This window comes from Rhizophagus irregularis, chromosome 14 (genome assembly GCF_026210795.1).
Source record: "Rhizophagus irregularis chromosome 14, complete sequence".
Lineage (NCBI taxonomy): Eukaryota > Fungi > Glomeromycota > Glomeromycetes > Glomerales > Glomeraceae > Rhizophagus > Rhizophagus irregularis.
Window position 1 is genome coordinate 474,123 of NC_089442.1, and position 16,525 is coordinate 490,647.

A 16,525-nucleotide genomic window follows, 5' to 3' on the forward strand; every position below is an offset into this window, starting at 1 on the left:
ATCCAATTCAGTCAGCCGCTCAATAACATCGGTTCAGAAGCTCAGAACCGGTCCTATCCTATATACTGCGCCCCTATAAAATTTTTTTTTAGAAAATTGATCACATAGTATCGGAATGAAACTAGCAAATGATCATTTATTGGAATTTTCCCAGAAAAATTTTTATAGGGCGCAATTCAGCCAAAATTAGCATAGCTAATTTTTGACTGGATTATCCTAACTCCTAATTCTAGAAAATTTGCCAGGTTTCGAGTTGTCAACGGTTGAACACTACAAATATGCCAAGTTATGAAAACAGGCTGTAAAAATATGTAAGATAATTAAAGCCGCAGAACTTAATTAATCCTTATCAACATGAGCAACAATTATTATCACATTAAATTTTTCAATTTATTATGTAAAATTCTAAAATCTTTAAAAGAATAATTCATATACAAATGTGGTCAATTCTAAACAGGACACATGAGAGAAGATAGATTTTTTAGTTTTGACTTGGACGGTAGCAATGTGAATAAATGTAGACAAACAGTTGTTTTGTTCAAAGAAACACAAAAAGCTAACGTTATGCAAGTCTTTGTGAATGGACAAGGTGACTATAGAGAATGCACTTTTCGGGAAGATGGACGCTCCACTGCGGGGCCTAGCCAGTTCTTTGGTGGAAAACGCTCTTTTCGGGAGAATGGACGTTTCACTGCAGGGTCTAGCCAATTCTGTGGTGACTGTTTGAATGTTTTGAGGGAAAGGGAGAAATAGAGTAGTTTTTATTGTTGTATTTTCGTTGTTTTTTTTGTTTTGTTTTGTTTTGAGATAGAAGTGTGAAATGCGTAAGGGAAATGGGTAGTTAGTAATAAAGTATCTATGGGTGGGATTTTAATGGGGTTTAACATTGGCGCTAATGCTTGGTTAAAAATTGTTAAATCAGGCGTATAAATAGTTAGTGTTAAATTTCTGTTTTATTTTGATGTTGCGAGTAGTTGTAGTGTTCTTGTTTGTATGTTTTGGTTTTGTTTTTAGTAGATAGATACTTTATTACTAGCAGATGCACGTCGTCTAGAACATGATGCGTAGTTTCTGCGATCGTCATGTTATTAATAAAGTTTAAGAAAAAAAAAAATTCTAAACAGGATCCTTGATCGTACCATACTTAAATAGGCCAGGGAGGCACTCATATGTCGAGTTCTACATGACCATATATTTTTTTCAGAGCCGGTATTATGCATGCATAACATCCTACGACTCAAAAACTTGAAATAAGGTTTCAATTATCGTAAAATTATATTGGTTATATGTAGATTCTATTCCGTATACAAATGACGAAAATCTTTCTGATCCCACTTAACTCAGAGGCCAGAGCGTATCCTTACAGTTAGTGCTTCGACCCGGATGAAAACCGTCATCCGGATTACACAAAAAAAAAATCCGGATTATATCCTGGTTGATCCGGATTTTAAATCCGGATCAGATAATCCGGATAGAAACCGGAAACCGGATTGGATTTTTTTTTAATTGCGAGCTACAGAGATGCACAATAGCTCATTAGAATCGTCTTGTTGAGACGGATCGAATGGCGCTAATTTCATCCTTATCCAATCACTGGATGCCGAGATATTCAACAAAACATATTGCAAGTTACGATACTGTGTCATTTTATGTTTTGTCGAATATCTCGACAACCAGCGATCGTATAAAGATGCACAATAGCTCATTCGAATCGTTGCATCAACTCGAATCTAATGAGCTTTAGAGCATCTTTCTACGACCACTGAATGTCGAGATACACGATAAAATGTCAAAACCTGCATTTTTCATTTTGCGATACTGCGCCGTTTTACGGTTTTTCGAATATCTCGGTATTATGATTATTTTCTTTAGGATTTAATTTTATACATTCCTTTTCTTTTGTTTTTTCATTCTTTCAAATAGATTAGAGTCAAAATTGTATCACAATTGTATGTTGGAGAACCACCATTTATCTAAGTAAAATTTCACACGTGATCGGTAACAAATAATAGGGATGTGAAAAAATATTTTTTAAATGAGGGCGTGATCCAGGGTGACAAATTATGCAAGTCACGTGGGATGAAAACATGACAGCCCTGTACTCCAGAAGATCGACAGACTTTACTACGTTAACTTGTTCATAATCAAGACTATTATTTATTGAAAATCGGTAGCACGAATTTTGTATATAAGGAAAACTTTTGGGCGCCAAATAATTTTTTTTTTCATTTACAAAAATGCTGGAAAATGATTTTGATTATATTGGTTGGATAGAAAAAGCAGTTGAGGATAATTACATCCCGAATTTTGATCATACTAAGTTCATAAATAAAGAAGAAATCGGTAGTAGAATAATTAAAGCAAACTTGAGTGAAACTGACACAATTTTGGTCGTTAAATCAGGTGGACTTAAAGAAATTGTAAATGAGGTATATATTATATTTTTGGTATAATAACGTATAATCAATAATTTATATCTATCTCATTAATATGTATGATATAACAGCTCAGAATTCAGAAAGAAGTTGACTTTCATGCAAACATCCTACGATTTTGTGGAATTTCAAAACCAGATAATCAGTATTCATTAATTTTAGAGTACGCTGATGATGGGACATTGTATTCTTACTTAAAAAAGAATTTCACTAAGCTTGAATGGGATGATAAATATCGTTTAGCGTTACAACTTGCAAGTGCTGTAGAATGTATTCATAATAAAGGAATAATCCATTGTGATTTGGTACGTACAATATTTGAGCATTATTTATTTTTACTCTAGCGTATATTAATTAATGATAATAATAATCTATCTTTAGCATGCGCACAATGTGTTAGTACACAAAGGCGTTATTAAAGTAGCAGATTTTGGCTTATCTAAGAAAGCAATTGAAGCATCAAATTATTCTGCTAAAGAAGTATATGGTTTAATGCCTTATGTAGATCCAAGGCACTTAGCCTTTGCATTTGATATTACATGCACTATCCAACTCAGTATAATGGATTTCAAATCAGATATTTATAGTATAGGAGTTCTTTTCTGGTTACTATCAAGTGGACGTAGACCTTTTTGTGATGAAAGTATACAATACGATAATCGTTTAGCCATGAATATAATAAGTGGGAGAAGGGAAAAGTTTATTGAAGGTACGCCTATTAAATATAGTAATTTATATACAGGTAATAAATTTTACGCATCACGATGGTATCGAGATAATTTATATAATAAATTAAGATTTAAAATTATATTTTTTTTTCTAGCATGTTGGGCAAGTGATCCTAATGAAAGGCCATCTATTCAACAAGTTGTCTCAGACCTTAAATCAATAGAAAATAATGAAGCAGTATATTCTACCAAATGTACTACTAAAAATGAAATCAAAAAAGAACCGCCAAATAAAGATATTGATTACGTGATGGATAATGATCATTCTGATTTATTTATAGACGATGATTTCCCAAATTCCAAGATAGATGATGACGTTGATTTAAACACGAATGATTTTATACAAAATAATTTAGTACTTAATTTAACTGATTTAACTGATAATGTTGAAAGAATAATTGATCAATTAATCGACCATTTAATGAGAATGCATGATGAGATGGGTTATAGTTTTATGGAGACAAAACAAGCCATTGATCAAAATATTAAAAATATCAACCGACCTTTACTGGACAAGATTTTTGACAGGCTTATTAAAAATCAAACATCATCTAGATATATTTTCTTTCATGGTTTTCTTTACTTTAATGAAATTATTGTAAAGAGAGATAATAGTAAAGCATTTGAGTTATTTTCAAAAGCATCAAAAGATAATTGTCCTATCGTTCAAGTTTATCTAGGTAAAATGTGTAAAAATCCTAAAGATTCTTTTTATTGGTATCAAAAATCGGCAGAAAATGGAAATAAGCTTGCACAATTTTATTTAGGCACATGTTATGAAAATGGAAGAGGTGTTGAAAAAGATTATTTTAAAGCATTTGAATGTTATGAGAAAGCAGCAATAAATGGAAATAAATATGCACAACTAAATGTAGGTAGATATTATTTTTATGGTACAGGTGTTGGAAAAGATTATGATAAATCATTTGAATGGTATACAAAACCTGCCATACGAGAAAATAAATTGGCTCAATTTTATTTAGGAATTCATTATTATTTTGGTAGAGGAATTGAAAAAGATTATGTTAAATCGATTGAATGTTATGAAAAATCAGCTAAGCAAGGACATAGTTCAGCACAATATATTCTGGGACATTTATATGAAGTAGAAAAAGGAATTAAGCAAGATTTAGAAAAATCATTTTATTGGTACAAAAAAGCAGCAAAGAATGGAAATAGATTCGCGCAATTAAATTTAGGATATTTTTATGAAAATGGTAGAGGAACGCAAAAAGATATGAAAAAGGCAATTGAATGGTATGAAAAATCAGCTAAACAAGAGTATGGTAACGCACAATGTAGTCTAGGGCATTTATACGGAAAAGGGGAAGAAATTGACCAAGATTTAGAAAAATCATTATACTGGTACGAAAAAGCAGCAATGAATGGAAATAAATTTGCACAATATAATTTAGGGTATATTTATGAAAATAGTATAGGAACACAAAAAGATATGAAAAAAGCGATTAAATGGTATGAAAAATCAGCTGAACAAGAATATGGCAACGCACAATGTAGACTGGGATATTTATATGAAAAAGGAGAAGAAATTGACCAAGATTTAGAAAAATCATTATACTGGTACGATAAAGCAGCAATGAATGGAAATAAATTCGCACAATATAATTTAGGGTATATTTATGAAAATGGTATAGGAATACAAAGAGATATGAAAAAGGCAATTAAATGGTATGAAAAATCAGCTGAACAAGAATATGGCAACGCACAATGTAGTCTGGGATATTTATACGAAAATGGCAAAGGAATTGATCGGGATTTAGAAAAATCATTATACTGGTACGAAAAAGCAGCAATGAATGGAAATAAATTTGCACAATATAATTTAGGGTATATTTATGAAAATATTATAGGAACACAAAAATATATGAAAAAGGCAATTGAATGGTATGAAAAATCAGCCAAACAAGAATACGGTAACGCACAATGTAGTCTAGGATATAAATACGAAAATGGCAAAGGAATTGATCAAGATTTAAAAGAAGCTATTTATTGGTACAAAAAAGCGGCAGAAAATGGACATGTCGCCGCGTATTATTGTTTGGGTAAATGTTATCAAGATGGAATTGGTATTGAAAAAAATGAAGTTAAGGCGTTTGATCACTATAAAAAATCAGCTGAAAAAGGATATTTAAATGGAATATATATACTTGGATACTGTTGTGAGAATGGAATTGGAACCGAAATTGATAAAGAAAAGGCGGTAGAATGGTATAAAATTGCTGCCAAAAGAGGAAATAAAGATGCACAAAAAAGACTACTAGAACTGAGTAATTCATAATTTATATTCTATAATCGGTATAATCATTTTTTATAATAGTTCGAAAACCGACAAACATCTGTACATCATTTCTATTATTTAATTATTTTAAAATTATTAAATATTTTGTATAATATATTATTTTTTTTATATTTCATCATATTAAATATTATCATACTTTTAAACAAAATAAATATAATGTAATTATTAAGACGATTATGTCTATTACTGTAATTATTAATTTTAAATTATGAAATTTAATTATTAAATGAAAAAATTGTCATCTTGGCGTAGCAAGTATTTTAAAAGCGAATTATGTCACGTTTAATAGTGGCAGAGTTTTCGTTATGTGATTCAAGATTTGCACATACACAGGATTGAAATTTTGTGAGAAATGGTGATAGATAGATAACGAGTTATTTTATAAAAAAGCAGACCAAAAAAATTGCGGAATCATATCTTTCAAAAATAACTGTTTTCTGCAAGCGTTCATAATAAATAATCTTTATATTACTTCAGTAGAAAACTGGAATGATTACAATGAGAAACGTAAGATGATAGTACATGTGAAAATGATAATTTATTTACGTCTATAAAAAACTTGCAGCTATCCAAAATATATTAAGATCAGAATCAAGGCGCTCAGAAAGAATGTACTACTTTCCCAATTTCCTGCTCGGAAGTTATACGAAGACCTGCTCTTTTTCACACCAAAAAAGAAAAGAATCGAAGGCCGTATCTCCCTGACCGTATTTTTCTTTTACTACTTGTATATCTAAAGATATATCTAACATTACCTGACATAAATTGGGATGTTGATAGGTTCCGCTATATAAACTGCTTACACGGTTTGTTGCAACTAACTACGTCCTACTACTCAGTCTACAACTAAAATGCCCTTGTTCAGAGTACAAAGCAAATAAATAGTGGAACGGCTAATCAATAATACGATAACACCCTCAGATTATTATACACCAAGCACATCTTCACACAGCTTGTCGCCTCTCAATAAACTTCTTAAACTTCTTTTTCTTTCAACTTAATTGATGCAGGGCTCCGAAATATATAGAGAATGTATATAAATATAGGTAATGATGATAAAAGCGATGATGTTTTGGAGTGGACATTATATTATAGTAATATGCAAGTATTAAATGTAATGAACTTTTTTAAATTAACACCTAATCATGAAATTAAAATATTTCAAGTTAAGGCTATTGGATAGTAACGGAATTTTGTTATTGAAAATTTATGAACGGTCCCGTCGAACCAATAATTTATTTTATTAAAGGATATCGTTCAGCATACTTTATGAATATATAATCGTAAGAATCACTTAGTCTTTGGTAATTAGTTGTGCGTTTCAACTCTTGAAATCTTTTCCATGTATTTGACTGTACAATACAAAAACACAAATATATATTTACTAGAAATTTTAGCTATTCGTACAGGTATTCGGTGTTACTTTAATTTCGCGAAAAATACTTTTAAAATGTCGTTATTTTATAATTTAGACTATGTAATTAATTATTTTAATTATTATTTCAACTGAATATACTTTGTATACTCAAATTATTATTCATTCATTTATTATATATTCAATTAGAATCTTGAATGAGCGAACTACAATTGTATCTCACAAAATCTTTTTCACAGTAATATCTTTGATTGAAACTGGAGTTTACTGCGTATATCGGAAATCCTGACAATATTTAGCGTTAAAATCTCACTTTAATTTATTCAAAGATACTAATTTTGAAATAATCATGTATTTTTCCTAAAAAAAATTTCCTGATTCTGTAAAATTCCTTTTGATCAAGGTGTATTTTTCATAAATTATTACAGCATTTTTAGGAATTCTGAGCAGCGAAATACTGTATGTCGTTAATAATGTTTCATGATTGGTAATTTCCTTATCCCTTATTTACTAGTTATTGATTATTGGATAGTGTTTGCTTAATGGTTTTATTGTTTAACAGCACTCTGACTCATAAAAATTTGGATTATTGATGGGACTCTGGTACGATTATATAAAAACATAAAAAAAAACAACTCTCATAGTTATCGATAAATAAAAGTTGTAAACATTTAGATGAAACCTGTTTGAATTTCAAGCGAGATGGAGATGTCAACGAAAAAATGTTTAATTTATAATATATAGATCATTGAAAATGAAAAATTTTATTTAGATTTCGAAAAAAAAATAATAACACAAGAGATAATATAATACAAGAGATATAAAGTGACAATTAAGCCTTTGGGTAAGTTTCAATTGCATATTGCTCAAAGGATTTAATTTTTGGGTGTAATTTCTTGGCAATAGAAATATCTTTAAGTTCATTATCCTTTCCAAAAAGTCCGTAATCTATAAACCATTTATGCTAATAAAAAAAAATATTTTTTATTAATAAAAGAATGAGAAAAAATTGATTATATATTTATAATTTTTATTTACCATTTGTTTTAATTCATCAGTATCAATGAATGAAAATTCTTTTATGTCGTCATCGTTCAAAGTTCTTATTTTATGAGTTTTTCCAGTAACTAGATTAAGAATAAAAGTAATTGAGTTTACTAATTTTTTTTAAATAAAATTTAAGTATTATATAATAATTTGTATTTACCTTTGGTTAATACATCAGCCAAATGTTTCAAACCAACAGACTCAGCAGCAACAGGAACTTTTTTACCGTTCCATTTAGCTGGCCCCTCCTCAATAATTTTTGCAACAATTGGCTAAGAGAAAAAAAATTTTTTTTAATCCAGAATTTTTTTAAAAAAATCATTATAAAAATTATAAATAAACACGTACACCTGTATCACTCTCGACATCGATCATGAATTGCATCATTCTCTGTTAAATAGGGAAAACAAACTTCAACTTCATTACCCTTATCGACAAATGGTGCGGAAATTCCTAAGTTTTGGTAGTAATAACTGAGATAGACAAAATGTTGTATTTGGAATTCCTAATGATCTTATGTATTGTTCCACACGATTTTTACCAGATAAATTAATAATAGCGGGATATTTTCCGTCAGATTCAGTAGTAGAATCAGGAAGAAAACTATGTAATAATATTTATGTGTAAATTTCGATATGGAAAATAAAAAAGTGCGTGTAGAATCTTATACATTAAATTTACCTGTAGATTAACCAGTTAAATCCTACTTCTTTAGCGGCATCGGCAATCAATTTACCTTGTCTTTCTTCTTCACCAGGGTTTACACCAATGATTAACTAAATTTACGTAAAATTATTAAAATAAAATTGAATTAATGAAAATGATTTAAGATTTGCGTAATTAATTATAGTACACAAAGTTATTACTTACTGGATCCCAGTAACAATCCAAGCAATATCAGCACCGCTTAAAGCATTCTTAATATCCTCCTTGTTAGAGAGATCACATTTAACTACTTCATCAACTCCTTTAGCTTTTAACGCTTTTGCTTTATCGGAATTTGGGTTACGAGTTAATGCTCGAATTTTGTAAAGTCCTGTAGCAAGAAGTGCATTAACAACGGATCCACCCTGAGAACCTAATTTTTTGGAAGGTGTTAACAAGTTAGCAATTGATCAATTGAAAAACGTTAATATATTTTACATTCTTTCTTGACCTTAGAAATCTCAGAACTTAACCAAATTAACCAAATACTATTTTTCTTGGTATTACATTACGAATTCAATTACTTATTTAGAAAAATCATATTAATATTTATAAAGTAAAGAACAAAAAGAACCCTTAATTTAAAGATCCAGATATTATAATAGTACGGCTTAAAAAATTTCCCATTGACATCACCATAATGCACGAATTGTTCCAATTTAAGTTAGAATCAACATCGGGCATTATATCATTACGTCAAACATAATTGGTGTAACATATTACACCTTTCTTACGTATAAGTGGACAATTCTATTGGTCCTTGCAAAATAGCGCAGCAAATTTTACATTTAATCTTAAGTTCCAAGTATAATATTGCTCTGAAGGTTTTAATGTTTGGATACAGTCTCTTAGCAATAGTAATATATTGGAAGTTCATTATTTTCTCCTAAAGCTCCAAATCCTTTATATAGTTCTTAATTTATGAGTTCTTCCGATAACTAGATTAAGAAAAGTCATTATAAAAAATATTTATAAAAATATTTATATTTTACCTTTGGTCAATACAACATTAATGTGTTTAATAGTAACATTCTCACTAGCAATAGGAACTTTTTTACCGACAACGACCAAAAGAATCTAATCATTTTTTTAGAAATATAGGAATAACAAATTCAATCTCTCCATTTTTTATTCGAAATAAGAGGTAGGAAAATTCCAGTATTTTGCTGTAGAAACTGAGATACGCAAAATTGGAATTTCCAAATTTCCTGATGTATTGTTTTTACGTGATTTTTACCAGTAAAATTGATAGCTGTATACGTACATACAGTATTATACTTACTGGGTTCAGGAAATCAGTAACAATTCAAGCAATACCAGACCACTTAAAGCTTCTTCTCTAACGAGTTAATGCTCGAATTTTGTAAAGCTCTGATTTGGAAACATTAATTTCACGTGATATACAATTGACGTTGACGGCTTTTGGGATATTGTTGAAAATTGAAAAATTTTATATTTTACCTTTTTTAGAATAAAATTAGTTATATATACGTATTAAATTAATTATTAGAACATTGTATTTTGTATTATTAATGATCGAATTAATTAATTATCAACAACAAATTATGGTAATACTAACCATAAAGATCTTTTAAATAATTGATTTTTCGTCATTTTAGCAGATCATTTTTCACAGTTTTAAATTAGGGGGTTGAGTAGTCTATATATTACGGGCTGGATTCTCATCGTCGGTTACATACAAAAATAACAAAAAAAAATGTATCGTAATTGTGAAATATGAAACCAAAATTTAAATCTTGTAAAAATCCTAAAAAAAAAAATATCCGACGCGATAACATTTTTTTTTTATTAATTATTAGAAACGGGCACCTATATTGTGAGTACAACGTTGAGTTTCTTAATATACATATTTAGAGTATTTACCAGTAGCTCCGCTTACGATGATTTATAAAGGTTTTGAGACATTATTAAAAAAATTGCTTCAATATATATAATATACGTTTATTAAAAATTTTAAGCCATTTCTTTTATTATTAATCAATGTTCTTTTTTCTAAATTTTTATTTCCTCAATCGTTTCTCCCGAAACCCGATATTATATTCGTCTTTGTTATAAAAATGTACAAAAACTTATTCATATTCAATTATTAATCAAAAAAAAAGTTTCACCTGTTTATTTTATCAATCAATACATATACAGAATATGTTTCTTTCAAAAATTCCACTTTTTATTTTTAATTTTCTCGTTCTTGTTTTATCAATCAGGTTTTTTTATACATATAAAATTTATATAAACATTAAGAAAAAAAAATTTTATCCGACATTTTGTATCAATATATGTACATTATGTACTCGTTAATAAATTTTTTCGTTTCCATAACAATATTAAATTCTTAATTTTGTTCCTAATTCCAGTAATTTGTGTGCAAAATTTTTCCATATATATAAATTCTTTTACGTGTTCATTTTTAATTTTTTTTTTATATTATTAATCAATATCTTGGCTTTATTTTCTCAGTCATTTTGTGCCTCAGATCGATTCTTGCCACATCACGCACTTCAAATTAAAATCGTCAGATGAGGTACGTGATACAAATCATACAATTTAACGATCATCTGCACGTCAGTACTTTATAAACGCAAATATTAACAGAAACACTTTAATACATAATAAATTTTTTGTTATAACCTTATTTACTTGCCAAAAAATACAACTAAATTATTATAATTTTTAAAAATTTCAGTATTAGAAAATGTAAGAAAATGGGTAAATGGAATTTTTAATGTAAAAAGTACAGGAATGATAAATTTTAATGGAGTAGAAATCAAAAAATTTAATGTAAATAAGTAGAAAACAACGTGAAGAACTAAGATTTAGGTAAAAAAGGACGAAATTTTAATGGACAAAGGTAAAAGAGAACATGAAATTAAAATAAAAGGGATGAAATTTTAGCGTAATTGAGTAAAAATTTTAATGTAAGGGAGTAAGAGGAATACAAAATTACGCGAGAGTAAAAGGATGTTAAATAAATTTAACTAGTGTTATTTTTTTTATTAGCATTAGCGCTCATTGATGAGCACAAAAAATTTTATAGTATTTTTTTTTTATTGGCATTAGATAATCTTTATTTTAGTTGAACATAAAAGGTCTATGATTGGTAATAAGTGCCAAAATGATAGATCACCCATGGGTGATATAACCCATAGCCTTTTGCAATAGGTTACCTTTTGTAAAAGGCTATGATGGCGCGACTGTGAAACTGTTCGATGTTCTATCTTCGAATATCTTTTTTTTTTGTACAAAAAAAAAGGTACATTAATGTATGGCTAAAACAGTATATAAAACTTTTCAACACGCGTGATGCAAGCAAAATTTCACAACATATTTATTGTCACACAATATTCTAGAATATGATTGGTATTTAAACGCGTTCGGGCAAACAAGAATCCGCTTACGGCTTCGGACAATTATCACGAGTAAAAATGTACATCATTGGTTCAATGCAATGTAACATAACAATCACACGATATAACAGCATATAATAAAAGTTTCATTTGGAACAATTTTTGTTAACTTGTTCTAAAAACTTGTTCTAAATGACTGTTCAAAACGAAGTTGTCCTCTTGCTAGGAAAAACCGGCAAGTTTTTACTTTTTCGTCTTTCGTTACTGTAAATATTAACTAACGCACGGCAGAGTTATTTATTGTAGGTACTGGGAAAAGCACACTTGGTAATCAGCTTCTCGGTAGTCGGGATAATAAACCTTTTACAGCTTCAGGCAGTACGGTAATATCTATGTTTCATATTTTAGTTACATTTTATTGTATAGTACTCATGAAGAAAGTTATGAAAATATAGGAATCGGAAACGAAAAAATGTGAAGTAACAACATTGACAATTAAAGGCAAAAAATATGACCTTGTTGACACACCCGGAATATTTGACAATCGTGAAAATGTAGAAATAACAGAATTCATTCGTAAATGCGCTGGTGGGGTCAGGGCAATTCTTTTGGTTTTAGGTATGTAAATAACTGTTACTTATTTGATTGTATATTTTATTAGCATTTGACTTTAATGAACTTTGTAGAAGCAGGAAGGATTACTGATGAAGAAAAGAATACTTTGAGCACCATAAGAAATTTTCTTGGAAAAGATGCGACAAATAATTTCATCGTTGTTTTTTCCAAAGCAGATCCGGAACGGGTTAAGGATAAACAAATAGATTGGAATAAAATCGAAATTCTTCGTTCTTTTATTAAGCAAATTGGGTATCGTTGGTGTGTTTCTCCGATGCATCCATATTTTTTTGAAGCTGAAAGAGAAACAAATGAAAAACGATTAATGGAGATCAAGGAATTAATTACCCATATACAAGTTCTATATACCACTAGACAATTTGAAGAGAACCGGAAAGAACAGGAGCGTCTAAAAAAAAAAGCGGAAGAAGAAGAAAGAAGAAAAAATGAAGAATATGAGAATAAACTAAAAGCGGATGCAGTAAGAGTTCAGCAAGAAAAGTTCCAAGAAGCGCAAAAGATACTTATAGAACTAGAGTACAAGCGAAAGAGAGAAGAACAAAGGAGAGAAGAAGAGCGAAAGAGAGAAGAACAAAGGAGGGAAGAAGAGCGAAAGAGAGGAGAACAAAGGAGGGAGGAAGAGAGAAAGAGAGAAGAACAAAGGAGAGAAGAAGAGCGAAAGAGAGAAGAACGAAGGAGAGAAGAGCGAAGGAACGAAGAGCTAAGGAAGGAAGAAGAACCAGGAATTATTGATAGTGTTATGGTTGGAGCGGTAATCGGAACAGTTGTTGGGCCAGGACTGGGAACAATGATGGGTGCCCTTGTGGGTCTTGCGATTGGCGTTGGGAGGAAGATCATATCGAATATAATGGCATAAATTTTATTTCGATAGATACATCATTGCGGATGAAGATCATGAAGAAATTATATAATCCATAATATGATTATTGTCATTATATTGCCATTAAAAAATATACTCTCGCATAATATCTTTCTATTTTTTGTTGAACAGCATTTCGTACTGATCTAAATCATAATAATATACTTAGATTAATAAGGTTTCATCCGGGCTGTGATTCGTACAATAAATGAAATGGTAGAGTGATTAAAACTCTCTTTTTCACTCTTCGTACAAGTTTGGAGTTGTACAAAATCACAATCCTGGTTTCAACCATTTTTTGTTTCGAGAATTTAATCAACACAACTTTCCATCAGAATCGATTGTAGTGTAACTAGGAAAAAAAAAAATAATTCGTAGAATTATGCAATAAGTGAGCTAATACTTTAACGTTGTTTCTCGTATAAGCTTGGATTTTTCTACTCTCTCAAGTTTCAACCAGTCAGAGTTTGACATGATGATAGGTTTCTTATATTTGTCAACTCTACGTACGATATGCACTACCCATGTACTACCCAATATCACCTCGAATTCAGCTACTATAAAATACTCATCCTTTGACGGAAAATTTAGCTGCGAATTTGAAAAAACTAAAATGGGAAAATTACAAATGCCTACATAGGATCATTCCTACATCTCATTTCGGTGTTTAATGATTTTTTAATTACCGTTTAAGAGATAATAAATAAAATAAACTACTTTCTTGTAACAAGTTCATTCAGGATAAGAGTTATAAGCTTTTAAGTTACGATTATTATCATCCAATTAAAATTTTGGTATTTATACCGAATAATTTAGAATATCCAAGTAATACAACGTCATTATACACATGACTCAATTTACTGCGGAATCACACGTGCTTCGCTGACCAATTGTTGTGAATAACATTTCAGAAATCTGGATATCTGCTTCTTCTGGAAGGCAGGAAATTAGTCGGATGTGGTCTAAATCTAATTGCTAACAAGTAAAATATTTCTTTTGAACGGGAAAAAGTTTAGATCATTACTAAACGAGTGTTTTTCTTTACTGTGTTCTAAACACATTGCCTCAATCCGGTCTTCTATTTTGTGAGATCCTAGACTTCTTGTGAAATATATTTTTATTCGAATGCTTATGATAATCGTTAGTCGTAGAAATTTAAGAAATGTGGATAGAACGTATAATATAATACTAGTCACTACATAAGTACTACATACGGGTCCGTTTTCTCCCGATGACAAAGTGATTCTTGGATCCAATTTTTCTTCACATGTATAATAACTTGGTGGACATTTATAATTCGAATTTCTGAGTCGTTTAATCTTGGTAGCACCACCTGAAACAATCTAAGATATCCCTCTTCTCTCAGATTTGAAAAGAACCTCTCAGACATACGTGGACTTAGATTTGTATGGATTCAATGAAAGAGAAAGAGAAACAAGTTTATGTTCTTTTTTGCGACAAATATAAATTCACATGGCTTGTGCTATGATTGTGGTGCAACGTCACGTATTCTTTCACCAACGAGACTGTGACCCTGGGTCACGGTTGGCTTCCAAATAATAACGTGAAATTTATATGTAAAAAAATAGGTTTCACATATAGGATCAGAAAGAAACGACTTATTACAGTAGTGCTAGTAAAAACCATTGGAGACGAAGGGACAGTAGTTATCCTGAATTTTGAAAGAAACGGTTTCTATAATCACCATGAGAACGGAACGAAATATGAACAGTACTCAAACAATTGAAGATAATAGTTTTTTTTTATTTCCTGCGTATTTTTACCAACTATAAAGCTACTAAAATATAGGAATAGTGCGGCGTTTATAAAACCTGTACATTAACTCTTTGTAGATATCACTCTTGTAGTTTAGGTTGATATGGACGTGGCTGAACCAGTAGAAGGGTTTGTTGTAAATAATACCATATCTGGTTAGTGAAACTGTGATGTGGGAGGTAACATATATTAATAAAGTATGGGCGGTTAGTTGGTATATAGATATTATAAGCTAGTATTCTAAGGATGAGAAAAGGTGTTAATATTGGGGAAGCTAGAATTATAAATTTTACGGAATCTAGCTTTTGATTAGATCTGACTGAAGGCCTATGTTGTAGTATGGTGTATGTACAGTAGGCTGCGTCCTGGGCAAGGGATAATAGTATGCGTTCGTTTGAACGGTGTGAAGTGTTGTTATCGGTTTAATGTTGTAATTGAATTTGTAACAGCAACTCACCCGAACGATTGATTGACTGGTTTGAAACTTCATGTAGGATTTATTGAGTGGGTATATGATAGTTGTTTTAGTGGGTTAAAGAATTTCGCTTAAAATGGACAGTGTTTCATGTTCTTCAGGATGAGCGATCTTTAAGGTAGTGTTGATTTAACATCGTTCCAAGTGAGTGCTAGATATGATGTGACTTGGTCCATGAAACATTATAGTATTTTTATTTTGGTACTTCTGTAGCTTTTGTAAGCAGTAGACAAGTAAATCTTGGATGAAAGTGAATATGTTGTACCTTCTGACACTGTACTATTTGCAATAGTCGTGTTTAGTCAAAAAATAAATAAATAAATAAAATAAAAATAAAAGTAAAAATAAAAATAAAAATAAAATAAAATAATTTAAAATTTAAAGGAGGATTCAAAGACTAAATCTAGGAATAGTGCAATAATCTATATGATAAAGTAAAAATATTCGATAACGTCCCGAAAATAATATCTGTCACGCTCTAGGAGCTAGGTAAACTAAATACCTGACCCGAAGGTCCGACAATAGCAAACACTAACTTAAGGAAAAACAACAACCGAAGGAAGGGAAATATTCCTCAAAAAAGTCCTACAAGAAAAAAATTATCTGCTGATACGGACATTTCTACACCATATATCTAGTATTACTCTACCACTTCAGGTTATTCTTTACGGTGTTTGGTCTGATGATCCTAGAAAAAGTCTTCAGGTGAGATGTCATAAAATTTAATACGAGGTAAAAAGTCATCCAAAGTTTTCTTTATATATTAAAATCATTTGATGTCCAGTTTTTTTGAGCTTTACCCGA

At 30.1% G+C, this 16,525-nt stretch overlaps 5 protein-coding genes across 5 annotated transcripts; 3 read left to right on the plus strand and 2 right to left on the minus strand.

The window, feature by feature from the left end:
- Positions 1-462: 462 nt before the first annotated feature.
- On the plus strand, positions 463-753 carry OCT59_005818 (uncharacterized protein; the record flags this gene model as incomplete). Its single annotated transcript, XM_066140855.1, has 1 exon — positions 463-753. One exon carries the CDS (start codon positions 463-465, stop codon positions 751-753), a length of 291 nt encoding a protein of 96 aa, XP_065997700.1.
- Positions 754-2,237: 1,484 nt separating this feature from the next.
- Positions 2,238-5,548, plus strand: OCT59_005819 (uncharacterized protein; the record flags this gene model as incomplete). The annotated part of the gene is made up of 4 exons (XM_025320031.2): positions 2,238-2,429; positions 2,507-2,740; positions 2,817-3,177; positions 3,259-5,548. The coding sequence occupies 4 exons, from the start codon at positions 2,238-2,240 to the stop codon at positions 5,460-5,462; spliced, it is 2,991 nt and encodes a 996-aa protein (XP_025172348.2). The 3' UTR covers positions 5,463-5,548.
- Positions 5,549-7,591: 2,043 nt separating this feature from the next.
- On the minus strand, positions 7,592-8,292 carry OCT59_005820 (uncharacterized protein; the record flags this gene model as incomplete). Its single annotated transcript, XM_066140856.1, has 4 exons — positions 7,592-7,822; positions 7,897-7,985; positions 8,066-8,177; positions 8,254-8,292. The coding sequence occupies 4 exons, from the start codon at positions 8,290-8,292 to the stop codon at positions 7,691-7,693; spliced, it is 372 nt and encodes a 123-aa protein (XP_065997701.1). The 3' UTR covers positions 7,592-7,690.
- A 41-nt stretch (positions 8,293-8,333) lies between these two features.
- On the minus strand, positions 8,334-9,487 carry OCT59_005821 (uncharacterized protein; the record flags this gene model as incomplete). Its single annotated transcript, XM_066140857.1, has 4 exons — positions 8,334-8,508; positions 8,587-8,681; positions 8,790-8,983; positions 9,397-9,487. The coding sequence occupies 4 exons, from the start codon at positions 9,485-9,487 to the stop codon at positions 8,334-8,336; spliced, it is 555 nt and encodes a 184-aa protein (XP_065997702.1).
- Positions 9,488-12,112: 2,625 nt separating this feature from the next.
- Positions 12,113-13,582, plus strand: OCT59_005822 (uncharacterized protein). The gene is made up of 4 exons (XM_066140858.1): positions 12,113-12,210; positions 12,282-12,358; positions 12,431-12,593; positions 12,662-13,582. Exons 1-4 carry the CDS (start codon positions 12,168-12,170, stop codon positions 13,465-13,467), a joined length of 1,089 nt encoding a protein of 362 aa, XP_065997703.1. The 5' UTR covers positions 12,113-12,167; the 3' UTR covers positions 13,468-13,582.
- Positions 13,583-16,525: the final 2,943 nt, after the last annotated feature.

Bases quoted from the DNA above. Each gene is read 5' to 3' on its own strand.
- OCT59_005822 (XM_066140858.1), top strand. From the start codon at position 12,168: ATGACTGTTCAAAACGAAGTTGTCCTCTTGCTAGGAAAAACCG. The intron at 12,211-12,281 runs GCAAGTTTTTAC...TATTTATTGTAG, and splicing joins CCTCTTGCTAGGAAAAACCG to GTACTGGGAAAAGCACACTT. The intron at 12,594-12,661 runs GTATGTAAATAA...TGAACTTTGTAG, and splicing joins GGCAATTCTTTTGGTTTTAG to AAGCAGGAAGGATTACTGAT.